Here is a 25,800-nt window from a genome sequence, read left to right on the forward strand (position 1 = left end):
TGACGTTCATTTCAGTTAAAACCATGGGAGTAGCCTGCCTCCACTGCAGATAGGCACCAAGATGTAGATCAGGTTCTCTTCCCAGCAGTGATTAAAGGGGGAGAACCATGTTCTAGCTTTAGCGGGTTCTCTCTCCCCCTTACGTCTCTGCTAAGACTATCCCCTTAGGAGGAATAGAGTATTCCAAGTCACAGTGGCCTCTAATGAAGAGTCCCACTAGCTGCCATCCTCCAAAGCTGGGTGCAAACTATACTTCTTTCCCTGAAATGGCCCCACCCCACTGTAGCAAATGGTGGGAGCACTAGTGTAGACAAGGCTAAGGCCACCCCGGAAATTTGAAACAGTCATGCTTGTCAGAGTATGACATGATGGGCAAAACGCCAGCGCCCAACTGAGCCCGGACTACACTGGCATTCCCACCATTGCTGTCATAGCCGGGTGTAGCAGCCACGGGGAATTTTAGGGACACGAATGTAGTGCATATGAGGTCCAAATGTCCTGCTGCTGGCTGCTTCCCCTGCTGGCTCCCAGCTTTCCCACTGTGACCCTGCAATCATGCAGCACCCCTGCTGGTGAGGGAGTACTGTATGTGGTGTGGCAGAGACGGAGGTGGAGCACCAGGGCAGATGGCCCAGTCCCAGTAAGAAGCATCTGCCCTTTAAAAGTGAGAGGAGAGGAGAGGGTAAAAGGAGAAGGAAGAAAGGGGGGTCTGGGGCAATACTCTGCTCCCCAGACACCAATTCTAGTCTCACAGTCCCTTAGACTCCTGCTCCTCCCAAATTTCTGTTTACCCCGATAGTGGCAGTCTCTGGCAGGCAGACCCAGCAATCAGCTCAACTGGCACTTATAGGCTTTGCTAAGGAAACACAGAGACAGGGCCCAGAGGTCCTTCACAGAGAGCAATGCCTCCACCTTCACGTCTCCCAGCCGAGCCCATTCGCGTGTGTCTCAGGCAATTACCTCATGCAGGCTGGAGATGAAGCCGGAAGAGAGACTGGAGAGCCCAAAGCGCTTCTCAATGGTGGTCAGGCTGCTCTTGAAGTTAGCACTGTAAAGAAGCTGGAATAACTGGAGGAGGCCATGGCAAATCACAAACACCTGTGAGCAAAACAACAGGGCATTACAGTTAGTAACTGAGCCACGCCCCTACGGAGCCAAGAGCCACACCCCATGCTGGCGTGTAACCAATTCAACAGTCATGGACACATCCGCTTTATAACCATCACACACAGCATGTGTGAACATAGTAATCAGCTCGGTCCAGGAGTCACCCTCACAACCTTGTCAGTCAGAGGCCTTCATTTAGGAGAGATTTCATTAATTTCTTTGTGCATGGGCACAATTCCCCAGCATGTTATCTGCTCTCAGGGCCCCATCTCTGCTACAGCCGACCTAGGAGACCAGGATGGAGCTTGACTTCTGGATTCATTCGCCTTGCTTCTGGCTTGTTGGCACAGTGACATGAGGTTCATTCTCAAGCTGGCCTGATTCCCCCAAAGGCAAGCATCCCCCTCTGCAGCACTCCCAGCTCACAGACTCAGAGAGGAGCTATGGGCAGAGCAGCACCAAGAACTATACAGACCTCCTGCACTGTGCAGGCTGAATGCCTTCAATGAGGGATTGTGGGAGGATGGTAGGAGGTGGTAATGTGTGTCCTGAAACCTATCTAATTATTCCTGTGCCGCCCAACAATTCCAGGAGAGTCACTCATCAGTTCTTTGCCATCTATACCAAGACAAAACCAAAGCTCCATGTTATCTTCGTGGGTTTCCCTAGAGCTGTGTGTTCCCTGCTCCCTGCCCGTTAGCAGAATAGGCCCAAGGCACACTGACTCCCTAGCTAAAGAGATCTGTCACCCTTCTTCCCTTGTGCCGATGCATCCAGAGCCCTACCCATCTCACCACTGCATGTCTGACCTCTTTTGCTCCCCAATGGACCTCACAGCTGCAGAGGTGCTTCGAAGGAGTCACTGTGCCAGCTAACACCAAGGTTTCTGGGGTGCAGCTGGGGCCCAAAGCCAGCGAGACATAGCTGAGCAGAAGTGGGGACACCATTACGGAGAAAGGAACTGCGGCAGGAGCAGCAGGAGTGCCGCAGCCGGAGAAGAGTGGTTCAGCACTGGCCTGCTGGAAGGTGACTTGTTGCCAAGCCCCTGTACTGCACTGGCACCCAGGTACCACTTACGGTCTCTGTAACCCTATGGCTACCTCTCTCCCACAAGCTTTTGTTTTCTTTGTAGCTGACTAGCTGAGTAGCGAAATCAGAGCCACTCGGGTAGCGGCAGCATTGTACATTGGTAGGGCTGACCTAGGATCCAGGAAGCCTGTCTGCTATTCCTAGCTCTGCCACTGACGTGCTGTGTGCCCTTGGGCAAGTCTTTCCATGCCCATTTAAGCTGGGTGGGGTCCCAGAGAGACAAAAGATTCCCGCCTTATATGTAAGATCTGGGGCCAGGGACTGTGTCTTATTCTGTGGCTGTGCAGTGCTCAGCACAATGGGGCCCTGAGCTCTGCTGGTGGTGCTGAAATACGAATAGTGATTATGATTTTTGTATTTAATAAAAAATAAATTCAGAATTAGACCCAGGGACCAATACATTGTTTTGACCGGTTTAGGAGCTAGGAATCTCTCAGCCAGCAATTTGCCTAGTAAGCTTCACCCAAATGTACTCTTCCATGGCAAGGCTGATGGGGGAACCATTAGTGAAAAAGCCGTAATGGGGGCTAGATCAGGCTTGTGGTAAGCATGAGTGGCTCAGTCCCTATGTGGAGGCTGCAGGACGGGAAGGCTTACTCCTTCATATGGTGGGTGATGTGGTACAAGCTGAAATGGAATCTTCCACTTTATCTATTGTGGGTGTGAGAAATTCTGCTGTGGGCCCCCTTCCCAGGGCATGTGTGTGCTACGTAACAAGACGGACTTTTAACTCTGTCTGGAACTCTGGACTTGAACACTCTCTGCAAGCAGTTGCTGGGCAGTCCTGGCCTGATAAGTGGTTTACTGCCTCGACTGCGGCTGCTTTACAGACCTCCTGTGTCTTTTGCAGCTGAACCTGTTTCCTTGCTGCACCATCAGAATCCTGGAGTAGGAAAACGCATGGCAGGGGACTCTGGTTCTTTAGCAGCAGGCTGGCTATAGATGCTTACGAAGATGGAAAGGTCTCCTGAAAGGACTGCATGCATTATTCCTTCTTAATTAATTTGTTAATGTTTGTGCATGGCATTGAACATGTAATTATGCAACAGAAATGCTAAATATTATGACTAAGTAGTACTATGTATGTGTTCACTTTTATGGCTGCTGGGGATTAGGGATTATATACTGTAGAATATTTATTGTGTTTCTATAACCTGGAATACATAGTTTTATTGCATTTTATCGGTTGCTGCAAACAACTTATCCTTTCTTCCCTGCTGGGAATTAATTGATTTAGTTTAGGAAGGAGTGTTGTCTAGTGGTTAGAAAAGGGGACAGGGAGTTATGTTCTTAACTCTGCACTGATTTATTATTTGTATTACGCTCGTGCCCAGAGGCCAGGGTCCCATTGTGCTAGGTGCTGAACAAACGTCTAAGAAAGAGACAGTCCCTGCCCTGCAGAGAGAGACTTGCTGTGCTGTCCAAGCAAATAACTCAGTGCCAGATTCTCAACTCATGTATATCGGTGTAAAATGGAGTTGAAGATCTGGCCCATTATTATCAAGATGTGCCACCATTTCAGTCATATATAAAACAGGTGAAACAATCCCCCATCTAAGAGGTCGGGTTATTGTTTGTAAAGAGCTTTAAGAACCACAGATGAAAGGGATTGTATCCATGCAAAGTATTATTGCTACTTAAAGATCTTTATGGCATGACAAGAGCAGCAGCGAGCTGGGATCCCTAGGGCCACGCTACCTAAGGGGCCTGGTGTGAGGAAACCAAACATATGGGGCTAGCGCAGCAAACGGAGAGTTGGAGAGGGAATATGTAGGCTACTTGGGACAGGGCAGGAATACGATCAAAAGAGCAAGGGTAAAATACAGCAAGGAAGTCATCCGCTTCCGGAGATGGAATAGGACTCTCTCAAACCTCTTTGATCTATATTTAGCCAGATCAGTTTTCCTTTGTTTTCTTGGGAATGTGACTTGTCCAAACTGTGCCAATACTATCTAAAAAATAATTAAAGATGGGGAAAAGTCTTTTTATGTAAATTATCAGGAAATCAAATATTTGCCGGACTCCGGAAGAATGCCCAGCAAAGATAAAGTTGGGAAGCCTAGACCCGCACATTGGGGATCAAAGGTATCACAGTGCTAACAAACTCCTCAGGTCTTTGGCTGGGTTAATAATAAGGATTATTCTCTATTGGTACGGTGGAAGCGCCGGAGAGGCCAGACACGGCTGCGAGGGCGGATGGGAAAGGCCATGGAGATCTTATACAATGTTAATGCAGCAGTGTCCTCCGGAAATGAAAATGAAGCATGTGAAAGGAAACTGGTGATTTTCCCCAAGCTGAGCCCAAACCAAAACCCTACATCCAATCTTTATATCTCTGCTATGAGCTGCACCAAAACCCCAGATCCAAACCCATGGACTCTGAAGGTTTCATATCTGGATCAACACCTGAACTTTCCCAAATGTCTTGGGGTGAAATCCTGGCCCCATTGAAGTCAAAAGGAGTTTTTTCCATTGACTTCAGTGGGGCTAGGATTTCTCCCTGGGTGTTCAGATTTGGTTTATTATTCTAGAGCTAGGTTCAAGCTATGAACTTGGATTTGAACCGGGATCCAGATCTGGGGTTTTGGTTCAGGCTCCTTCTAAACTCAAGAGTAAGGCTGTAGGATAAGAGGAGACTCCATGGGGCCATTGATATCTGCTACAGTGGATACAGTAGCATGATTGAAGGCAGAGAAATGGGAGCCAGAAGAAAGGGAGAAGTGAGGGAGGGGATGGGCTCAAGAGGTCAAGTTGTGGGTCAGAGCTCCGAGTCAAGCCTGGGCCAAAGGTGGCTCCTCATGGGGAGGAGGAATCTCATTGACAGATCATGTTCAACTAGTTTTTGAAAATCTAGCTGGATCCTGTTTAAGGAGGGCTAATTAGGAAACATTAGGGAGGCAGAGGAGGGGGGCTGGGAGCACCGAAGGTACAGCGCAGCTGGTGAGAGTCTATGGTGCAAAGGGCTAGGAAAGAGAAGCAAAGCTGTACACGAAGGGGAGGGCGGAGCTGAGAGGATGAATTTACATGGAAAGAGTCAGCAGGATCCCAAGCCCTTCTCCAAAAGTCCTCAGCAGCATGGGAAAAAACAGGAAGGTCCAGAGCTCTGGGGAGAGCCAAAGGTGGGCAGTGGAAGGGCGGACAGAGCTGGGAGATGAAAGCCCAGGCTCCGAAACGAAACGAAAGGTTGAAAGCAGAAACCTTGATGGCACCAGAAGGCAGTGAGGATGGGGAAGGAAACCAAGGGCTGGATCCAGCAGAGGAGTCCAAAATGGAGAGACTGGACATCACAATTGACAGGATGGGGAGAGCGGGAGAGATACACTTGTTGAAGGAGAGCAAGTGGTGATGAGAGAAGGAATTCTCTGCCCTCTTGCCAATGATCCCCTTCATTAGGAGTCACTAGCTGGATGGCAGAAGGAACCTCTTGAGGGGTGTTGACTAGAAGTGAATCCATCTGACTCTCCTCGGCCAGACCCCTGACAGGCTAAGGCGGGGTGACAGAGGGGGTGGGGAGAGGTGTAGCAGAGGGGCCTGAGGCAGAGCGATGCAGGGAGGGACCGTGGGAAAGGAGTGCCAATGGGGCCAAAGGGAGACAGATGGAGGAGTGTAACCACTGCTAAGACAGGGAAGGGCAAGCACTGGATAACACCTTTTCCCCTGCCCCCCACTGAGTAGCAATGCAAAGTACGGGGAAAACTGAGGCACCCACAGGATTCACAAAAGATATTATAGAAAATGCCCAGAGTCATAGGCTGTAGCTCAGCAGGCGATGGTTAGAGCGAGCTGGGGGCAGCACGCTCTGGTGGCTAGGGCAGTAACTCAGCAGGCCATGGTTAGAGTGGGCTGGGGGCAGCACGCTCTGGTGGTAGCTCAGCAGGCCAAGGGTCCAGTTGTGACTCTGCCACTGACCTCCCTGGGCACGTCCCTCCCCCTCAGGTTAGACTGGAAGCTCTTTGGGGCTGGGGCTGGCTGTCTGTAGTACACCTAGCACATCTCAGCTGGGGCTTGTTAGTGCTACTGTAATATAAACAATTATCCATTTTACAGCTGAGACCCTAAGGGCACATCTACATGGTGAAAAACCCCTGCGGCAGCGACTCTCAGAGCCCGGATCAACGGAGTCAGGTGCAGGCTGCAGGGCTAAAAATAGCAGTGCAGACATTCTAGCTCAGCCTTGAGCACAGGCTCTGAAACCCGGCTAGAGGGAGGGTCTCACAGCACAGGCTCATCTACACGGCTAGTTTTAGCCCTGCAATGGGCGCCCGCGGTAACTGACCTGAGCTCTGAGACTCACTGGCAGCAGGGGGATGGGGGGTGTTGGCTGTGTAGACTTGCCCTAAGTCCCTGTTTCTATGCAGCAGCAGTTTGATCCTCTCCTTTCCCCACTACTGTAACTGATGTGCAGGATTCTCCTCCCCCCACAGGAGCCTGGGTGACCCCAGCTGAAGGGGTTGGTTTAATAATACTGATTTTTATTACTCTTTGCTGCGGGCCTCTGTGTGCAGAGTGAACAACACTCGGGGAGGTGGAACCATCCCAAGCGAAGGTGGGCATGGAAACCAGGCAAATGCAAAGAGCAGCGCCTGATGTGAATAGCTATGAGGCCAGGGGATGGGAACTGAAGGGCAGGGGAGTTTTATTACTCTGGAAAAGCTGAAATTGGAATACCACCCACAATATTACAGAACAGCCTCTGATCTAGGTTAGTTTCAGGAGCCAGGCTGGATTGTGGAATTTTCCAGATGTGCTTTGGTCAGTCTCGAGCTGATATTGCCAGGTACCTGATCCAGGATCTCCCTCACATCCAGCAAACTAGGCATTTACTGGACTAAGAATGTCCAAATCCCACAGAGGTGTTGTGCGTAAGTAACAGTGAAAGGCGCTTCTTGGACGACTGGAGTATCCCTGAGCATCGGCCTGAGGAGTTGGACTGAAAGCATCACTCTGAGGAGAGAGGGTACGTGGCTTGTGATAATGAAGAGGAAGTTGTTCAAAGGCACAAATGGGAGCTGGGCATCGAACTCCCACTGTAGCGTCACACGTCCCTTAGCAGGTCTTTGACCTCCTCTTTTTCTCTCACTATTCCCTGGTGTCTTTCTATGTGCCGGCCTGTCTGCACTTGGCTTCAATCTCTCTCTTCTCCCTCAGACTAATTTGTCTATAATTCTCCCTCTTCTTTAAATGTTGCTGATTTTTCCTCTTTCCTCAAGAGGTTCTGCATTTTTTATTATTATTATTATTATTATTATTATTATGAGGTAGATCACAGCAGTGATACCCAGCCAAGCTCAGGAATCACTGGGTTAGGGGCTGTCCTGACACATAGTGGGTGATTGTAAGCGCCTCAGAGCACAGACTATCTAAATAACCAACGCAGACAAAGCGAACAGCAAACCAGAGGCAAAGTGACTAGCCCAAGGTCACACGGCAGGTCAGTGGTAGTGCTAGGCATAGAACCTAGTTGCCTGCGGCACACACTGAGCACCTCGGTGACAGGTCACTCAGCTTTTATAAATCTTTACCAAAAAGGGTTTAAATAAGAACAAAAACTAACTCTGAGGGAGGTGAGATGTTGACACAAAGTGCGAACAATGGCACGGGGGAAGGGGAAACCACTCGCATGCAAAAATCCTATGTGCATCTCACATCCATAGTTCACTGACCCTCCTCTAGCAGAGACAGCAGGGAGCCTGCCCCTCTCCAGCAGGATTTTCAGAGCTTTGGGCGAATTCCTGATCAAGGTGCAATAGTACAGGCACACTGAAGTGCAGAAAAGCCAAGGCATGCACCCACACGCACCCGCAAACACGCACCCGCACAAACTCCTCCCTCAATCCCCTTTTAATCACCTTGACATTTCCCTTCAGAGTGGCTGAGTGCTCATGACTGCAGGCTGTTTATACAAGATGCTTGACTCCCTTCCAAGCCACACTTTACATTAAAAGGGAAGCAAGCACCTGGGGAGAGGATCCTCACACACATACACACAACTCCCACTGCCAACTCCAGACCTGGAGCTTCCAGGGCAACATTTTTGCTAAGGAAAAACACCCACCTTGTTGCATGGTGCAGAAGGAATGTTTTCCCCACATTCTTGGATCCTTGGGACTATTCCCTCTCCACCCCCAGGTGTCCGATTCGAAATGGATAGCATTGTTGGGCATTAGGGAAAGGCATCGAACCCAGCAGAAATCTACTCCTCCAGACTTACTCCATGGGACTGACTGGCACAAGGGGAACTATACAAAGAATCCACATGCTGCAGCTACCACACAGCAGCCTGATAACTCACCAACTCATCTGGGGAGCTGGCACTGGGATCCTGGCATTCAGCTTCAGAGACAGGCTGGGGAACTGCAAGGACACAAATCTATATCCAGGAATTGTGGCCAGCCGCGTGATGGGACTCTCCCTCTGCACATGGCTAGCCCATCTCGCCTCTGCAATGATGACAATTGAGCCAGCTTCCACTCTGCTGCCAGTTGGCTACTGGGCTGCCAGCTACACTGTGTGTCACTAGTAAGGGGAGTCTCACAGCAAGAAGGATTATTAATGATGCTCCGAGCATTAACTGGCCCTGGCTTTTAGACATGGAATGGAATGCCTGGTGCTGGGGGAACGTGCTTCAAGGAGCCCCGTTTTCCTTGCCAGCAGGATCTGTTGGCTGCAAGGATATTTTATGGAGGAAACTGAGGCAGCTACTGAGGTGGAGACAGGGGAATCTCCAAGCAGCACTATCTTTTCATTCTGCATGGCCCCATTGCAGTCTCCTATGTGCCATGCAGAGAGGTACCAGAGAGGTCTAGCTCGCTGGGGGGGTCTACCTAATTAGGACTTGGCCTAATTATGAAACCAGGATTTAGATTTGGTTTATCATTTTTACAGAACTGTCACAATGTCTAATCGTTAGTATGTTACTTAGAGAAGACAATTTTCGTTATATTAACAGTACATTTAGCTCATGCTATATACTGGGTCAACTCTGCCATATTCTTATCTTGTATATATTTCTATTACTGCTTATGTAAGATAATGCACCATCAACAATTTTGTTTACCCTTAACAGTCACTAACTAAAGACATTCTGAGAATGTATTTTAAACATCCCTGTTATGAAACGTGGACTATTTTGTAACAGTTTGGGGGGAACATCCATGGGGTTAGTGAAAACCAGTCAAAATGCTTTTGAAGTTGGCTCCAAGGCAAAGCAAAGTTGAGACATTTGATAACCCCCCAAATAAGTTTATTGCAGGTGGGTCAGAGTTAAGGTCATTGTGCTGTGATAAAATAAGAATTGCTTTTCATGTAGTGAGAAAAGGGCACTGGCTCCTCAGCTGGCATCAATCAGCATTGCTCCACCGAAAGGAGTAGAGCTACCGTGATTTACCCCCGCTGAAAATCTGGCCCACTGTGCTTATGGTTATTGTGTCGCTGATGCAAGATTTATTCTGACCTTAGTTATTCCCAACATGGAGGAAACTTGTGCTGTGCCTACACACACTCACCTGCTTTGAGGAGACTGCACTAGGTGCTGGTTCTCCACCCTGCTACAACAGCCACACATTAGCCCAGTGCCATTCCAGAGAGCTACACTGGCGTAACGACATGGACAATCAAGCCATTAGTCTCCAGGCCATCAAACCCTGGCACAAAGCAGCCAGAATCTGACCCATCATCCCCAGGTTATTACTCATCCAATAATCTTGGTTAAAATTTAATTTTAGAAACAAACAAGCCCCCCCCTCCCCCAGCCCTGCTTCTTCACATAGACCCGGAAGCTTCTTACAACGTCCTTAACCACACCCCAGTTTCTCCCCCGGGGCAGCTCTGGGCAGAGGAACTGAAGATTGAAACCCTACGCGTACAGGGTCACCATGCCTCAGGAAGGTTATTATCAGTGTGAAGAGGGTGCAGCACAAGGCAACAGAGATAATTCCAAGCATGAAGAATCTAAACTAATTAGTAAGAGGGAAATGGAAGCTTTTTCAGGTATGAAAGAGTGTTAAAGTCACTGTATATTGTCTCACACTACCATGGTTATTACTTTACAGTAACACCAGGAGAGAGCAACACAGATCAGGGTCCCACCATGCTGAGAGACAATCCTTGCCCCAAGGACCTTACAGTATAAATGGACAAAGAGCGGGAGGGGGAACTGAGGCACAGAGTGGGGCAGTGACTTGCCAGTGGACTCACAGCAGAGCCATGAATAGAGCCCAGCACTCCTGAGCCCTAGGTCTGTGCTCTAGCCACTAGATCATGCTGCCTCCTTGCCACCAACAACCACTTCCAAAATGAAGGGACATAATCTAAGACTTTGGCCCCCAGGCAGGACTGGGATAAATATATAGATTGAAGTACTGGAGAGAGTCATTGAAGCCAATGGAAAAACATGAATTTGAAAGACAGCAAGGTGTCTTCCCAGAAGAAGGGACCAAATTTGATGAAGTAGCAAGAGATTTTAAATCATAGCTGGCTGAATAGCCCTTTACCGCTCCTAAAATATCTAGGACCAGGTGGCTCAGCTAGTATAAATTGGTGTCACTCCTTTGCCTTCACTGGGTCTTCCCCAGTTTACACCAGCTGAGGATCTGGCCTGTTATGCTCTTGCAAAATGCTTACCTGTGCCACTCCATTATGACCCATCATTTCAGTTTTTACAGGCACTTGTCAACACCCATGTAACTGCTGAGGAGCTCTGCTATGGTGATGCGGCTGCCTAACCAGATGGGAAGAGTCAGAGCCTCCTTTGTGAAACATACAGAACAGCTGTCTCAGGAGCAGTAGAAGGAGTGAAGACACTTAGAGAATTCATCTGACTGTTCTCATCTGATTGAAGACACTCCAACTTATGACTTGGCCAAGCATAGTTGTGGTAAGGAGACATGCTCCCAAAAATGAAATGAATCGTGGGGGAGTAAATATTTGGAAAGGGCTGGCCTTTTCAGGAAGTTTGTTAGCTCTTCTGCAGTAGATATGCTGCTATTATAATTGTACAATGGGTTCTAGGGAGCTAGTTCAGAACCTGCTGATTTCAATGGAAACATTATCTACTATGCTGTGCTGCTACAATTCCAGCCATGCTATTTTGTGCTTAGATGTGAAACTATTTTTCAAAGCTTTAGCCACACCCAAGAAGGTACCTTTCACTTTCAGCCACTAATTTTGAATATAGTTAGGGGCCTTAATTGGGCGCTTGGTCTAATTCAGCCAACTTACTCCATGGAGAGGATGAGTCAATGGTGTAAAGCTGTAATTTAGTTTATGAAGATGATGGCATAGGGCACAGGCTAAGGCAGAGACAGGTCCTACCATCGGAAGCTGCAGTGATTCGGATGGTTCCCAGTTTGGAGAGAACTATCAGCTTTGCCATTCACAGGTAATTCATTGCTCACGCAGCCCAGTCAGTCTGGGGTGTGTGTGCGTGTGCTTTTGTTGTTGCTGTTTAGTACTCTGTGCTCTTTCAGTGGGGTTCCATAGGCAGTATCCATTGGTGCCTGTCTAGATTCACATGTACTCTGTGGGTCCCACTGAAGGCAAGGTGAGTAGTTCTGTTGCCTGCAGCGGGCCTGGGTCAGCTTGCAGAGCAGTGTTCTCACTGCCAAAGTGACAAGCTGTCACATAAAGGCGGAACTCCAAAACAAAACAGGGTTTCTCCTTTCTTGCTTTGCTCTTTTACAATGCATAAAGGAGGCCTCAAACTGCTGCCTTTTTTAAAAAGTAATCGGCTTGGTTTTTTACATTAGAAATAACAGGTCTTGACATCTCCATTTTTGCTGGAAGCCTAATGTGATGATGACATCCGAAGATCTGAAACTTGCATGGGGAGCGGCTGTGTAGCGCCAGCATGGTCTAATGAATAGAGAACCTCAGTGGACATCAGGAAACTCACATTCTGGTCCCAGCTCTGCTACAGATCTGCCATTTGATCTTGGGCACGTCACTTCAGCTCTGTTTCCCCTCTCATCCTTTGTCTTGTCTATTTAGACTGTAAGATCTATAGGACGGGGACTCTCTCTTACTACCTGTCTGTAGCATAATGAGGCCATGATCTTGGATGGGACCTCTAGGTACTACCATTTACAAATAATAATGTTTAGTCAGATGTGTAAAACACTCTTTATAGTGTGTTTATGTTATACTCTGTTTAACTCAAACGCCTCACCAACTCTTGGGAGAAAAGCTTTCTCCGAAAGATGCAATATTGTCTTCTCTTCAACAGAGCTGAAAAATTTCCCTGCTCCTCCAAAGAGTTCTCCAGTAAAAACCAGAATAGCAGAACTTGATATTCCTAAGATTTCTAAGGTAAACAATGGGAACCTTTAAATACAAACTTGATAAGGCCATTTTTATATACCACTAATGAGCAGCAAACGGCAGAAACAAGAAAGAGTCAGCTCCTTTGCAATCTGTCTTTAACAGTCACTGCTTAATACACCAAGGGAACCTTTCCATGTATAATGGATTGAGTCATAAGGTGTCAAAAATGTCTCAAACAGAAGGAAATGCACTCTTCTTTTGTAAGACGAAACTTGACAAACACACACACAGGCACACCTATGTGTCAAGCCTTTCACAGCCAAAGCCCACTGGTTTTTGATGTCATCTTCACTGGCTTGCCACTTTGTACCAACCAACATTCACTTACAATGTTCGGTTATCCAAGCAGGAGTCCCAGGAAGGCTGCAGCAATGCTGCTTGGGCAGGAGTTCACAGCCACTCCAGCAGGGGCCTCTCACAGCCCTGCTACAAACAGTCATTTGCACTGGCATGCAAATTGCATTACAAACCATCATGAGGGACAGTAACTGGCTCCCTAGTAAACCGTGTACATTTGGGGGGGGGAAAGGGGTGCAAATTGCCCTTCACGCTTGTGGCTCTCACTACAGTCAATAGAAACCAAGGACAGAATTTGGCTCTTAGATTTTATTTCTAATATAAGAAACTAAACTAGACAAAATCTGTTTAACTAATTTTAAAGCCCATCTTGACCATCCTCTTGGCAGTATTATTAGCACTAATAATGTTTTCCTATTGCTGAATAATCCATATTTTCCTGAAGTCACACTTCAAATGCAAAGATGATATTTGTCCTTTCCTGGGCTAATCAATAACTCAAGTGTGCATGTGATTTTCCAGAACAGTGCTACACGCTGCTCCCACTAGGGGCACTGACAGAGCTATAGGTGGAAGTGCTACTGTGCTCACTTGTCCTATTGAGATGTTACAGGGAAGCACTGGGCCCGAGCCTCAAATTTCAGATCCAGATTTCAAACCTCTCCAAGGCTGGGGGTGTTCAGATCTGAAGTTTAGTTTAGATCTGTCTCTAACAGACACTGAGATCTTCATTTGAAGAGCATGGGCTGTTGTTGATGCTCACTGAGGCGCTGATTCAGGAAAGTATGTCTGCACATGCTTAAAGTTAAACCCACTCTAGTCAAGCACCTCACTGAACAGGGATACTTTCCTGAATTAAGGCCTGAGAGAACTGGTTGCAGAGTGCCTGCCTGCACTAGTCTATGTTGGGGCTCTTCTCAGTCCAGATGGGTTCCTAATGAATCACCAACACCAGCTCCAGTACCAACTGAACTTTTTGGGGCTGACTAGATCTGAACCTGCATCTCTTCAAAGAGCTAAAGAAATCATACTCCAGAGTCTTCTCTGACCCTTTTCAGAGTGGTAGCCGTGTTAGTCTGTATCAGTAAAAACAACGAGGAATCCTTGTTGGCACCTTAGAGACTAACACATTTATTTGGGCATAAGCTTTCGTAGGCTAGAACCCACTTCATCAGGTGCATGAAGTGAAAAATACAGGAGCAGGTATAAATACATGAAAGGATGGGGGTTGCTTTACCAAGTGTGAGGTCAGTCTAACGAGATAAATCAATTAACAGCAGGATACCAAGGGAGGAGAAAAAACTTTTGAAGTGATAAGAGAGAGGCCCATTACAGACAGTTGACAAGAAGGTGTGAGTAACAGTAGGGAGAAATTAGTAATGGGGAAGTTAAGTTTAGGTTTTGTAATGACCCAACCACTCCCAGTCTTTATTCAGGCCTAATCTGATGGTATCCAGTTTGTAAATTAATTCCAGTTCTGCAGTTTCACGTTGGAGTCTGTTTCTGAAGTTTTTTTGTTGAAGAATTGCCACTTTTAGGTCTGTTATTGAGTGACCAGAGAGATTAAAGTGTTCTCCTACTGGTTTTTGAATGATAACGATATCCACCCTACCATCAACCTCAGCCTGGACCAGTCCACACAAAAGGTCCACTTCCTAGACACTACAGTGCTAATAAGCAATGGTCACAAACACCACCCTATACCAGAAACCTACTGACCGCTATATTTACCTACATGCCTCCAGCTTTCATCCAGACCACATCACACGATCCATTGTCTACAGCCAAGCTCTAAGATACAACCGCATTTGCTTCGATCCCTCAGACAGAGACAACACCTATAGAATCTCTATCAAGCGTTCTTAAAACTGCAATACTCACCTGGTGAAGTGAAGAAACAGATTGACAGAGCCAGAAGGTTACCAAGAAGTCACCTACTACAAGACAGGCCCAACAAAGAAAGTAACAGAACGCCACTAGCCGTCACCTACAGCCCCCAACTAAAACCTCTCCAGCGCATCATCAAGAATCTAAAACCTATCCTGAAGGACGATCCCTCACTCTCACAGACCTTGGGAGACAGGCCAGTCCTTGCCTACAGACAGCGCCCCAACCTGAAACAAATACCCACCAGCAACTACACACCACACAACAAAAACACCAACCCAGGAACCAAACCCTGCTACAAACCCCGGTGCCAACTCTGTCCACATATCTATTCAAGGGACACCATCATAGGACCTAACTACATCAGCCACACCATCCAGGACTCGTTCACCTGCACATCTACCAATGTGATATATGCCATCATGTGCCAGCAATGCCCCTCTGCCATGTACACTGGCCAAACCAGACAGTCTCTATGCAAAAGAATAAATGGACACAAATCTGACATCAGGAATCATAACATTCAAAAACCAGTAGGAGAACACTTCAACCTCTCTGGTCACTCAATAACAGACCTAAAAGTGGCAATTCTTCAACAAAAAAACTTCAAAAACAGACTCCAACATGAAACTGCAGAACTGGAATTAATTTGCAAACTGGATACCATCAGATTAGGCCTGAATAAAGACTAGGAGTGGTTGGGTCATTACAAAACCTAAACTTAATTTCCCCATTACTAATTTCTCCTTACTGTTACTCACACCTTCTTGTCAACTGTCTGTAATGGGCCACTCTCTTATCACTTCAAAAGTTTTTTTCCCCTCCCTTGGTATCCTGCTGTTAATTGATTTATCTCGTTAGACTGACCTCACACTTGGTAAAGCAACCCCCATCCTTTCATGTATTTATACCTGCTCCTGTATTTTTCACTTCATGCATCTGATGAAGTGGGCTCTAGCCTACGAAAGCTTATGCCCAAATAAATTTGTTAGTTTCTAAGGTGCCACGAGGACTCCTCGTTGTTTTTTCTCTGACTCTGTGACACAAGTCACAGACATGGTTAAAAGAATCTGATCCACACTGCAAGATGGAACTGAATTTCAACTATGTCCCCCAACACTGTTGACTTTTGTAGACTAGATGGGACCTGTCTCTTTCATAGAGGCATGAACCAGAAGGGATCAGGAGTTGAGATGTCCCTTAATGGTGATGTTATTAACATTCACTGCACATTTTATGCAGAACACAGATGTAAATATGTAAGTAAGCCCATTCTTTCATATAACATTCACACTAGTATCTAGTATTAACTATGGAGCGGCTTCTGCCATTCCTCAGTGCGATGGAACATTTCACCACCTTAGCCCAGCAAATAGTTACCATGGTCTGTTCTACCACAACTCACTGAGCTTAGATTGCAAGCTCTTTGGAGCTATGTGTTTGAACAATGAGGAGTGAAGCCTCCGGCTGCTACTGAAACATGAACATGTAATTATAGCAACAACACATCAAGTGCTATTGACACATTGTCTAGCCAGATGGTCTGATCAAGGTCTCATCTACCTAGATGTCACCATTTGCTTGGCCAGTAGAATTTCCCCCAGTACCTGATATTTCCACAGTTCAGGCTCTCTCACTCTAATGGCTTCAGCTTGTCATTTTGCTTTGCAGTCTTCATTACCCCATAAGTTTATTTTCTTGCCATGTGGTTTGATCCTTGCACTTTCACTATGTTTATGAGCAATCTTCTCTCCACAACATGCCCGTATCTGATATCAGCTTCCTCCAGAGCTTCAGATCCCCTTTGCTTTCCTTGACCCACAATCTTACACAGCCTCTCCCCCTCACACCCATATGCCAGGTCATACCCTAGCTCTCACTATCAGCAACACTCCTCTTCCATTCTGCTCATGATAATCTTATCTACACTGACCACTCCTTGGTTATGTTTGGGCACTGAACCACCTCACCCCTCATAAAATTACCCTGTTTCACTGCTACTAGCAACTTGATCCCACTAAACTTTTCATCTTGGCTTGCTCTCTGGATCCCTCCTTTCTTGACCCTTCTCTTACAGTTATCTAACTTATGGTGCTGTCCAACTCTTTGCCTTTTACCAATCCGATCCTATCAAAAAAACACCTGTAGTTCACGCCAGCTCCAGATCATTACAAGCACGAGTTGAACTTTATAAAAAATACACACACATCCCATCACGATATCCACTAGGAAATCTGTTCACATACAAAGGGATGCTCTCAGCAATGCAAAATCTCCCTCTCCCTCACTTGCTTTCTCTTCCTTCACATTAATGCCCTTCTCCACCCATCCAGCTCATACTTGCTTCTCAGCATTTCCTGGCCAAGTACAAGGGATTTGCTTCCTTCTTTAAAACTGTGATCTCCCTAATTTGTCATGATATCTCCTCCACCCCGACATCTCCTCCTGGCTACCAGCCTGAAATCAAACTATCTACTGAGCAGGTGCCAATGATTTTGTTAATATTTTGTTCTTCTACTGATATTTCATCAGCTAAATAATAGGCAATCAGAGTGCATTGCAACAACTTTTTAAACAGAGTTCCAAAGCATGACAGGGTAATAGCTACGTTTATAGAACACAACATTTCTTTCATCAAATCTTTAGTCCCATTGAAGTAAATGGCAAAACACACATTTACATCAGAGGGACCAGGAACAGATATCAACTTGTATGTATATATTCACATATTATTAAACAACAGAGAGTCCTGTGGCAGTCTGGATCTGTAAAAAGCAACAGAGAGTCCTGTGGCACCTTTAAGACTAACAGATGTATTGGAGCATACGCATAAGCTTTCGCGGGTGAATGCCCACTTCGTCGGATGCATCTGTTGCTTTTTACAGATCCAGACTAACACGGCTACCCCTCTGATACTTGACATATTATTAAAACATTCACAAAACAAGATGTTCCACTGCGTGGGCTTCTTCCCCTGGGGAAAGGATCAGAGTGCAAACACATGCCAGATGTTAGTCACATTGCTTAATGCATGTCTGGAAGGTGCTCAGATATACTATAGTGATGACTGCAGCGTAAGAACCTATATAGAATAGATTAGGGAGTTAGGAGCTCAAATTCCACTGAATTCCAATGAGAGCTGGGCACCTTGGTAAATCCCAGCCCAAGTCATTACAATAAAAATGGCAGCATGGATAGTCATTTTCACAGTTGCAATACCATAAAGGCAGTAAGGGTCAGACTCTGCCATCCCTACTCATGGGAGTAGCACCTTACTCCAGGAGTACTCCCACTGAACTCAGGGGCACTACTTTTGGAGTAAGGCACTGCCCAGCATGAGTAAGGATGGCAGAACTGGCACTAAATACACAGAAGTATTTTTTTTCTTTATTATGGATGCTGTGGGCCTGATTCTTGTTTATACCTCTTGGACCATGTTAGACTTACCCCGCTCTGGTAGTGCAAGGGGGCCTTACAGCAGCCGTACAGAATTAACACTGCCGGAGCAGTGTGAAGGAGTGATTGGGAACCAGGCTCTGGGAGTCCCTCCTTCACCTTTTCTTATGAACTCCCCACATGTTTATGGACGAACAGCAGCCCTGCTCTTCACGCATCTCACCTACTGTTTTCTCCCTCTCCTTCCCGACAATGCCGTTGTCCCTCAGACATTTCTGACATAAGCCAGTCCCTCAAAACCCCTTTCTTCCCAGACCCTCCCTTTCTCTCCTAGTTCCCTACTGCGCTTTGCTCCCTTTTTAAAAAACCCTCCCTAGATCCTGAAACACTTCACCTGACATCCTAGCTACCACCTTTCCTACCTCTGCTAATTTCCTGAGATAGTAGCCCTCATCTCTCCAACCACTGCAGCAGCACCAGTATGTTTCTGTGCTCTAGCCCTGGCACACAAACTGATTTTCTCTATGGACCAAACACCTTCTTCTTTCCAAGGACCAGGGTTCATTCTTCTCCTTGAGCCTTCAGCAGTCTGAAGTCCTTCCTGGACCTCCTACAGATCCATGCAGGTGTCACTGTCTCCTTCCTTTCAATGTTCCATTCCTGCCCTCTTTTCTTTGGTGGTGGTAATTGTTCTGTACCACAGCCCTCTTTGGTAGAGTCCCATGAGCCCATTTTTGATCCTGTGCTATTTCCCATCCACCTTCTCTCTCTCTCTCTCTCTCTCTCTCTCTCTCTCTCTCTCTCTCTCTCATTATCTTATCGAATGGCTTTAGGCTGAGGCTACTCCACCATACATATATATTTCTACACCTTTGATGACCTGTGTCTTCATCGTAACTTCCTTAAGCTAAATGCCTGAAAAACTGAAGTGTTTCTCTTAAGCAAGAGCTTAAGAGACCCCACTTCTTTTCCTCCATTCCCCTCCTGGACTTGGATAGCCTGGAGTCTCCAGTACCAAAACAAACTTGAAGTGAGCCTTGACCCTGGCTTTGCCTTCTCCCACATTTCCAGTATCAGCAGTTTTGCCTATTGCCGCTATTGTTGTTTATGTACAGCACTGCCTTTACCTCAACTCCACCTCTGTTGGCATCCTCCTCCATGTCTCCATCTCACCCTGCCTAGATTATGTCAGCTCCATTTTGTTGGCCTCTCTCGTTCTCCAGATGGCAGCATTGAACCGAGTGCCACTGACCACTTTCACAGGTGGACAGAGAAGCATGACCTCATCACAGATACGTTAAATGATTCCACTTGCTCCCAACTCATTTCAGGATGCCCTCCTTGGTTTTTAGGCTCTCCGTGGATTTGCTTCTACCTACATCATTATGTCTCCTCCCACCATCTCGCTCAGGCCTTCTCTCTTTCCCATTATGCGGTCTCAATGGGTTGAGAATATAATGGTACTTTAGCAGCCTTGACCACTGGGCACCGCCTTCCTGCATCTCCAGCTAGTTTCAAAGCCCATCTGAAAACGTCTCCTTTCGCTTTGCCCATGTCTCCGAATTTCTTGCTCTCTCTGGTTTTTTACTTTCACTTTGGAGCTGTTATTTAACTCCATAAAACATTTAAAACACTCAACACACTAAAGAAAAACACTCAGTTGCAGTGCTCACTGAGCGCAGACCTGTCCATCCAAGTTAATAACTGTTTTGTGTACACAGTGTCCTGGCCCATCATAGTTCTTGGGGCACTGCACGGACAATGCTAATTAAAACACCATAAACTAAACAAGATACAGTAAATAAACCACAATAGAAAGGTGCCAAACTGTTTGCCATAAGGTGCAGGGGCAATTTAAATAGAAAATGACTCTGCCAAAGTAGTTTTCAATTGCTGTTTAAAAGGATGGAATGAACATCAGTAGGGCGATGAGAGGCAGCATGGTCTAGTAGTTAAGGCACTGGACTGGGACTCAGAAAACTGAGGCTCTGTTCCTTGCTGTGCCAGTGACCTGCTGAGAGACCTCAGGCAAGTCACTTCATCTCCCTATACCTCAGTTTCCCCTCCCTATCTTTATGTCTGTGTTATCTACTCAGACTGTAAACTCTTCAGAGCAGAGACTATCTCCTGTTAGGCTGCTCTTAGTTAGGCTGCTCTCGGTGCTACTATAATTTAAATATAGTGACACTAATAAATAATAAGGGGGAGTAACTGCTACACCCTAAGGGACCAACAACACTTACAGTAAGGTGCAAAGGGGGACCCCTCAAATGCTGGGGGGCCAGAGCACAGTTATATGCCAGGACAGTTATTAATGCAGGAGCAATCACAAACCATGGACATGTCATCCACAAGAACTTTCTCACCCTATTCCCCCAGCTTCCTCAATGATGCTTTCTAATCCATCCATCCATAACAGGAGAAGTCCCCCGTCCTACCCTGATCTGCAAGGACCTTGCAGGACATTAGAAGCAGCCTGACGCAGAGAGATGTTGTGTTCAAATCTTTATTTTCATTCTATCAGCAACAGCTGGTTCCGCTTGACACCCAGAGCTTCGCCTTGCTTCCTCTTACCCACAATTCTCCAGGCCAAGACAATGAAGCAGCAGGTGAGATTGCTCAGGGCTTTGGCTAACACAATCCTATTTCCAAACACAGAGATTAAGGAGTGCTAGCCCCTTCTGACTGCAACCGCACAGAGTAGCTGCACAGCCCAGCCCACCTCAGAATGAGTGGATGATACTGGGAGCTCCCTCGACAGTAGATTAAGGGAGGGAGGGAACAGGATGCTCTGTTTTAAAAAGCTGTGTTTGTTATTTTGGGAATCAGTCTCAAGCAAGGCACTTTGGAAATGCTGGCCTGTGAATACTGCCACCTCTAATAAATATGGGCTTCATTATCAGTACCTGGAGTGCATGGTTAGAACGGCCATACTGGGTCAGACCAGTGGCTCATCTAGCCCAGTATCCTGTCTTCCGAGAGTGGTCAGTGCCAGATCCTTCAGAGGGAATGCCAGAACAGGACATCCAGTCTCAGCTTCTAGCAGTCGGAGGTTTAGGGACACCAAGAGCATGGGATTGTGCCCCTTAGCAATTTTGGAGTATTGGAATTACAGCCATGTTCAGCACTTGCTATTGTTTACATGAGGACACTTGGCTTTATTCATTGATGCCCTGATCATGTAATTGTTTCTGTGCAGAGCCCAAGTGAATATTGGTACAGAACCAGCTACTTATTTAATACATTATTTGTAGTGCCAGCATGTATCTTTTAAATAAGGGGTAGAATGCTTCTATAAACTGGGGGGTTACTCTGCCGGGCAAACTATTGCTCTTGGGTTAAAGATGAAACCCTCATGGCACAATAACGCTCTCAGCCATTCCTGTTGCATTTGCCACTACATCTTTTGACCGAGGGCATTGGTGGCCACTGGCTGTCAGTCACTTTTCAACCTCAGGGGCAATCATTTTTGACCCAGACTTCCATCCCACCTCTACAGACAGAGACAATCTCAGTATTTCTGGTTAGTTAAGATGCTTGTAGAAAATATATATACACAATATATTGTCTCACAAAGGCTTAGCTATTTCTCTGTCTTGTAAAAAGCGTTAACTTTTATACATGTTTACAAGGCAGAGAAATAGCTAATATTAATAATACTAATAACTCTTTTAGTTCACTGTTTCTTCATTTGTAAATGCTAACGGGTCTGACTAATTTATTCAAAGGCATCTTTGCAACACTGGCAGGGAGGGTAATAGAAGGGGTGGTTCATCTATTGAGTGTCGCTTATGGTAGAAAGTCTTTCTCAAAAGAGGAAGGCATCACAACATTTCCTAAAGATGGTGAGACTCTGGATTTGCAAGATCCCCTCAACAGAGAATGCTTTGCTCTGAGCTCTCACATGCTTTCTCCTGGGCTTTAGGTTCTGCATTGCTCCAGAGGTGTACAGCAGCTGTGGTGGTTCGAAGATCAAAATTGGCCTTTGGTGTAGCTGGGGCTTGATCCATTAATAGCTTTGAAAATTAGGACGAAGGCTTTAAATTGGCGTTGGAAGCTGACTGGGAACCAGTGGAGAGATGTGAACATGGGCCTGATGTACTCACCTTGGCCTGAGCCATGTAGACAGTGGGCAGTAACATTCTGTACAAGCTGAACCCTTTGTATCATCTTCACATTCAGATTCAGATACAATGAGTTACACTGATCCAGCCTGGTAGTGACCAATGCCTGGATCACTGTGTTCAGGCCCTCAACCAGGAGGAAGGAACAGAGCTTCCTAGCAAGCTGGAGGTGAAAGAAGGCATGCTACCTGGTTATCCAGGCTTAGCAAGGGGTCAAACAGGAGCCTGAAGCTTTGCACACATCAGCTCCACTGACAGAAGGTCCCTAGGTCCATCAGACCCAAGCCATCGTGAATGGAGCGGTATGGTGCAGAAATTACTGTTCGAAACACAAGGAAGATCTGCTGCTTGCAGTGTTGTTGTAGACGGGATGGTCCCAGGATATCAGAGAGACAAGGTGGGTGAGGTAATATATTTTACTGGAAGAACTTCCGCTGGGGGAAGAGACAAGCTTTTGAGCTACCCAGACCTGAAGAAGAGCTCTGTGACACTCGAAAGCTTGTCCCTTCCACCAACAGAAGTTGGTCCAATACAAGATATTCCCTCACCTGCCTTGTCTCTCTCATGAAGATCTGTCGGATTTGGGTCGACACTAGTTAGAAGGATATTAACGTTTAGAGGACAATCCTGTAAAATAACTGTTTCCACTCTAACAAGTTTTTCAACCTTAAAACAGCCTTGAGACCAATTATTTCTTTAAGGTCTCAGATATTTTTCCCACCTCCCTCCGGGCATCCAGCAGCCTTTCATGCCAACAGGAGTAGTACATACTGCCCTGTGGGACAGATTCTGCTGTTAGTTATAACTGCAGAAATCTGCAGTAAAGCCTAGGCCCAAACCTGGGCTGCTGCTGAGGAGCACACACTGCAACTCAGGAGAGCACAGTTCAGGTGGTTTTTAAGAACGGTTTTCAGACTTCCAGTCCTGGGCTGGCTGTACCCTGAGTCTGTCGCTTGGTATAAACTGGAGTAACCTGAAGGCTGCTCTAAATTAGACCAGCTGTCAACAGCCCAAGGTGAATTTCATAGATTCATAGAGTTTAAGGCCAGAAGGGACCATCTGATCATCTAGTATGACTTCCTGCATACCACATTTCAACCATTATGGTAGCCAGAGATCAGCAGGGCATAGAGAAGCCCTGGAGATGCCCCTTTCCCTGTCCCATACCTTTCTGGCAGCAACTGGGAGACAAGATGATATAGCCAGCTCTGCACCACAGGAGAATCCCCCACAGTCCATTCAGTGGGGTTAGGGCCTCTCTGTGCTAGCAAGGCAGTCCAAAGCAGCCAATGCAGCTGACAGTCAGGACTAAGACTTCGGGGGAGTTACTGTGGATTTACACGGGTGTAACCGAGAGCAGAAGGGGTGGTACAAATTAACTGACGTTATTTATTCAGTGTTGCTGTAGAGCTGCCCAAGAAGCATCAGACCCTCAGAAGGGGCGGGGGGGAGGGGGGTGGGGGAAGAAGAGGGCTTGTTCTTTGCCCATCAGAGGAAAAGGAAATTATTAAAAAGACAATCAGGTTAAAAAAAGGTGTGCCTGGGAGCTCAGTGCCTGGCTTAGCCTGGGGGTTCGGTTCCTAAAGGAAGTGCTGACAAACCCTTCCTTACAGAGCTACTATCAGATGGTAAACAAACAACTATTATCTGATGCCAGTGGGAAGTCACCAGCCCCAGGGGCAGAGTGCACCAGCACTGACAACTGCTGCCAGCCTGGAGATCTATGGCTGGTCTGCTGCTTTGCTTCTCAGTGAGTCACTTACATCGGGGAGTCAGATCTTACAGGTAGCGATGCCACTGCTGTGCCACACCGAACCCCTGCAGCCAGCCGCATACTACCCAGCCCATCTGTTCTGTCGTCTCTCCCACACACATGCCTGCTGGCTCATGCTCTCACACACACTGGGCTATTTCCCTGTTTACACAGTGCATGTTATTCCCTCCCATTCATGCTACCCACATCAGTAGAAGGATATAGGCATGTGTCTGTGAAATAGAGAAAGCTTCACATGGTTAGTTTAGAAATTGGCTCTCCCAGCAGTTCTCTAGGAGCTGTTGGCAGTTTTTTAGACTTTGGGTTGGGGGAGCAAAGAATTAAAATGTCCTCGGGGGAGGGGTTGGGGGGTTTCTAACCAGCAAAACAGGCAGGGCCAGATCCTCAGCTGGTGCAAGTCAGCACAGCTCCATTAACACCTGTCACACCATTTACACCAGCTAGGGTCTGGCCCAAAGAGTGCACTAAAGCACATGGGGGAAAAGGTGCGTTTCAAAAGGTGCGTGGTCGCTAACATGTTTTAAAATGCTAGCGTAGACAGGGCAAGTTGTAGTTTTAACACCTCTAGACCTTGTCTATAGCAGGGTTTTAGCTGTGGCATTTTAAACAAAACACCCCTCTCTCCCAGTGTGGACATCACCTTCACCCTTCATTTACAGGGTAATAAATCCACCTCTTTGTTGACTACAGGAAGGAAGAACTAAACCAGTTGAGAAATCTCTCACACTTTTAACCATATTAACAACTGAATTGTCCTTGCAGAGATTTTCCAAGCAAATTAATATGATTTTAAGGCAGTGTTTTCTTTTCACACCATGATCCTAAGAATTCCCTAACAAAAGACATGCTGTGGGTTAAACAGTAGGGGGCCAGATCCGTAGGTTGTGTAAATCAGCATAGCTCTCCCACCTGTTAATCTGGTCCTATGTGCCTGTGCCTCTCTTATTGTGAACAACTATCTCAACAAGAAACTTGCATTGCACTATACTGCGAGTATTCACTGTGCCAAGAACTACTGTACCCCCAAATCTACATGTATTGCCCTGCCACATGCTTGCCAGCTTCTCTTAGTACTTGGTATTGCAGGAGGACGAGAGAGTTTGAAATGCTGCGTTTTAACAAATGCACTGAGTTCTAGGAGCTAACGTGTGAATCAGGACCAATGCTGCTGTTGGTAAAAGACTTGGGAAAATTTGAAAAGCAAACATGTCTTCATTCTCCCAAGCAGCTAAGGAAGAAAAGTAACACAAAGTTAAGCTCCTTACCTTGATATTGCAAAAGATGTTCCGGTAACAGGTGCGACAGCTTTTGGGGCTACTGACGACGCCTGGAGCTTTGCTGTTTTCAGGCTGAACTCCCATTGTTTGATTAGAATTGCTGTTGGAGGCCAGTGCACACAGTTAGTTTCCTCTCTCTTTTCCCTAACTTGCCAGTAAATCAGAAGTGTACCAAAATGCCGAAATGCTCAGCCTGTCTGTTAATATAAACCTCTCTCCTTCCCTTCCTCCAGCCTGGATTTTGATAAGTCACAACTGAAAGCTGTCCAAGCATGTGAGACTTAGTGAGTGTGAGCATGAAGTTTTTATAAGACTGTTCTCTGGAATAGTGATGATGAAACTTTATTTCTCCTCCCTCTTTTCTTGTGTGTGTAAAGAGAACTTTAAAGGCACAGGGAGGCTGAGCCAGGCTCACACACCACCCCTCCCGAGCAGGTATGGGTAACAATCTGTCACACACATGACATTCCAGTGACAGGTCGGAGCTCTCTCTCCTCCCTTCTTCTCCCCCTCTCCCCCCACGCCATGT

General features: G+C 46.6%; 1 protein-coding gene across 1 annotated transcript in view; it reads right to left on the bottom strand.

Moving 5' to 3' along the window:
- The window catches only part of SLCO2A1 (solute carrier organic anion transporter family member 2A1), a 91,141-nt gene extending 65,786 nt beyond the window's left edge, over positions 1-25,355 (bottom strand). The window contains exons 1-2 of the mRNA XM_065411033.1: positions 25,260-25,355; positions 961-1,098 (exon numbers count right to left, since the gene is read on the bottom strand). Of these exons, the coding sequence (XP_065267105.1) occupies positions 961-1,098; positions 25,260-25,355 (234 nt within the window). The remainder of the gene's footprint in view (positions 1-960; positions 1,099-25,259) is intronic.
- Positions 25,356-25,800: the final 445 nt, after the last annotated feature.

Source organism: Emys orbicularis, chromosome 9, assembly GCF_028017835.1.
Source record: "Emys orbicularis isolate rEmyOrb1 chromosome 9, rEmyOrb1.hap1, whole genome shotgun sequence".
NCBI classification, from domain to species: domain Eukaryota; kingdom Metazoa; phylum Chordata; order Testudines; family Emydidae; genus Emys; species Emys orbicularis.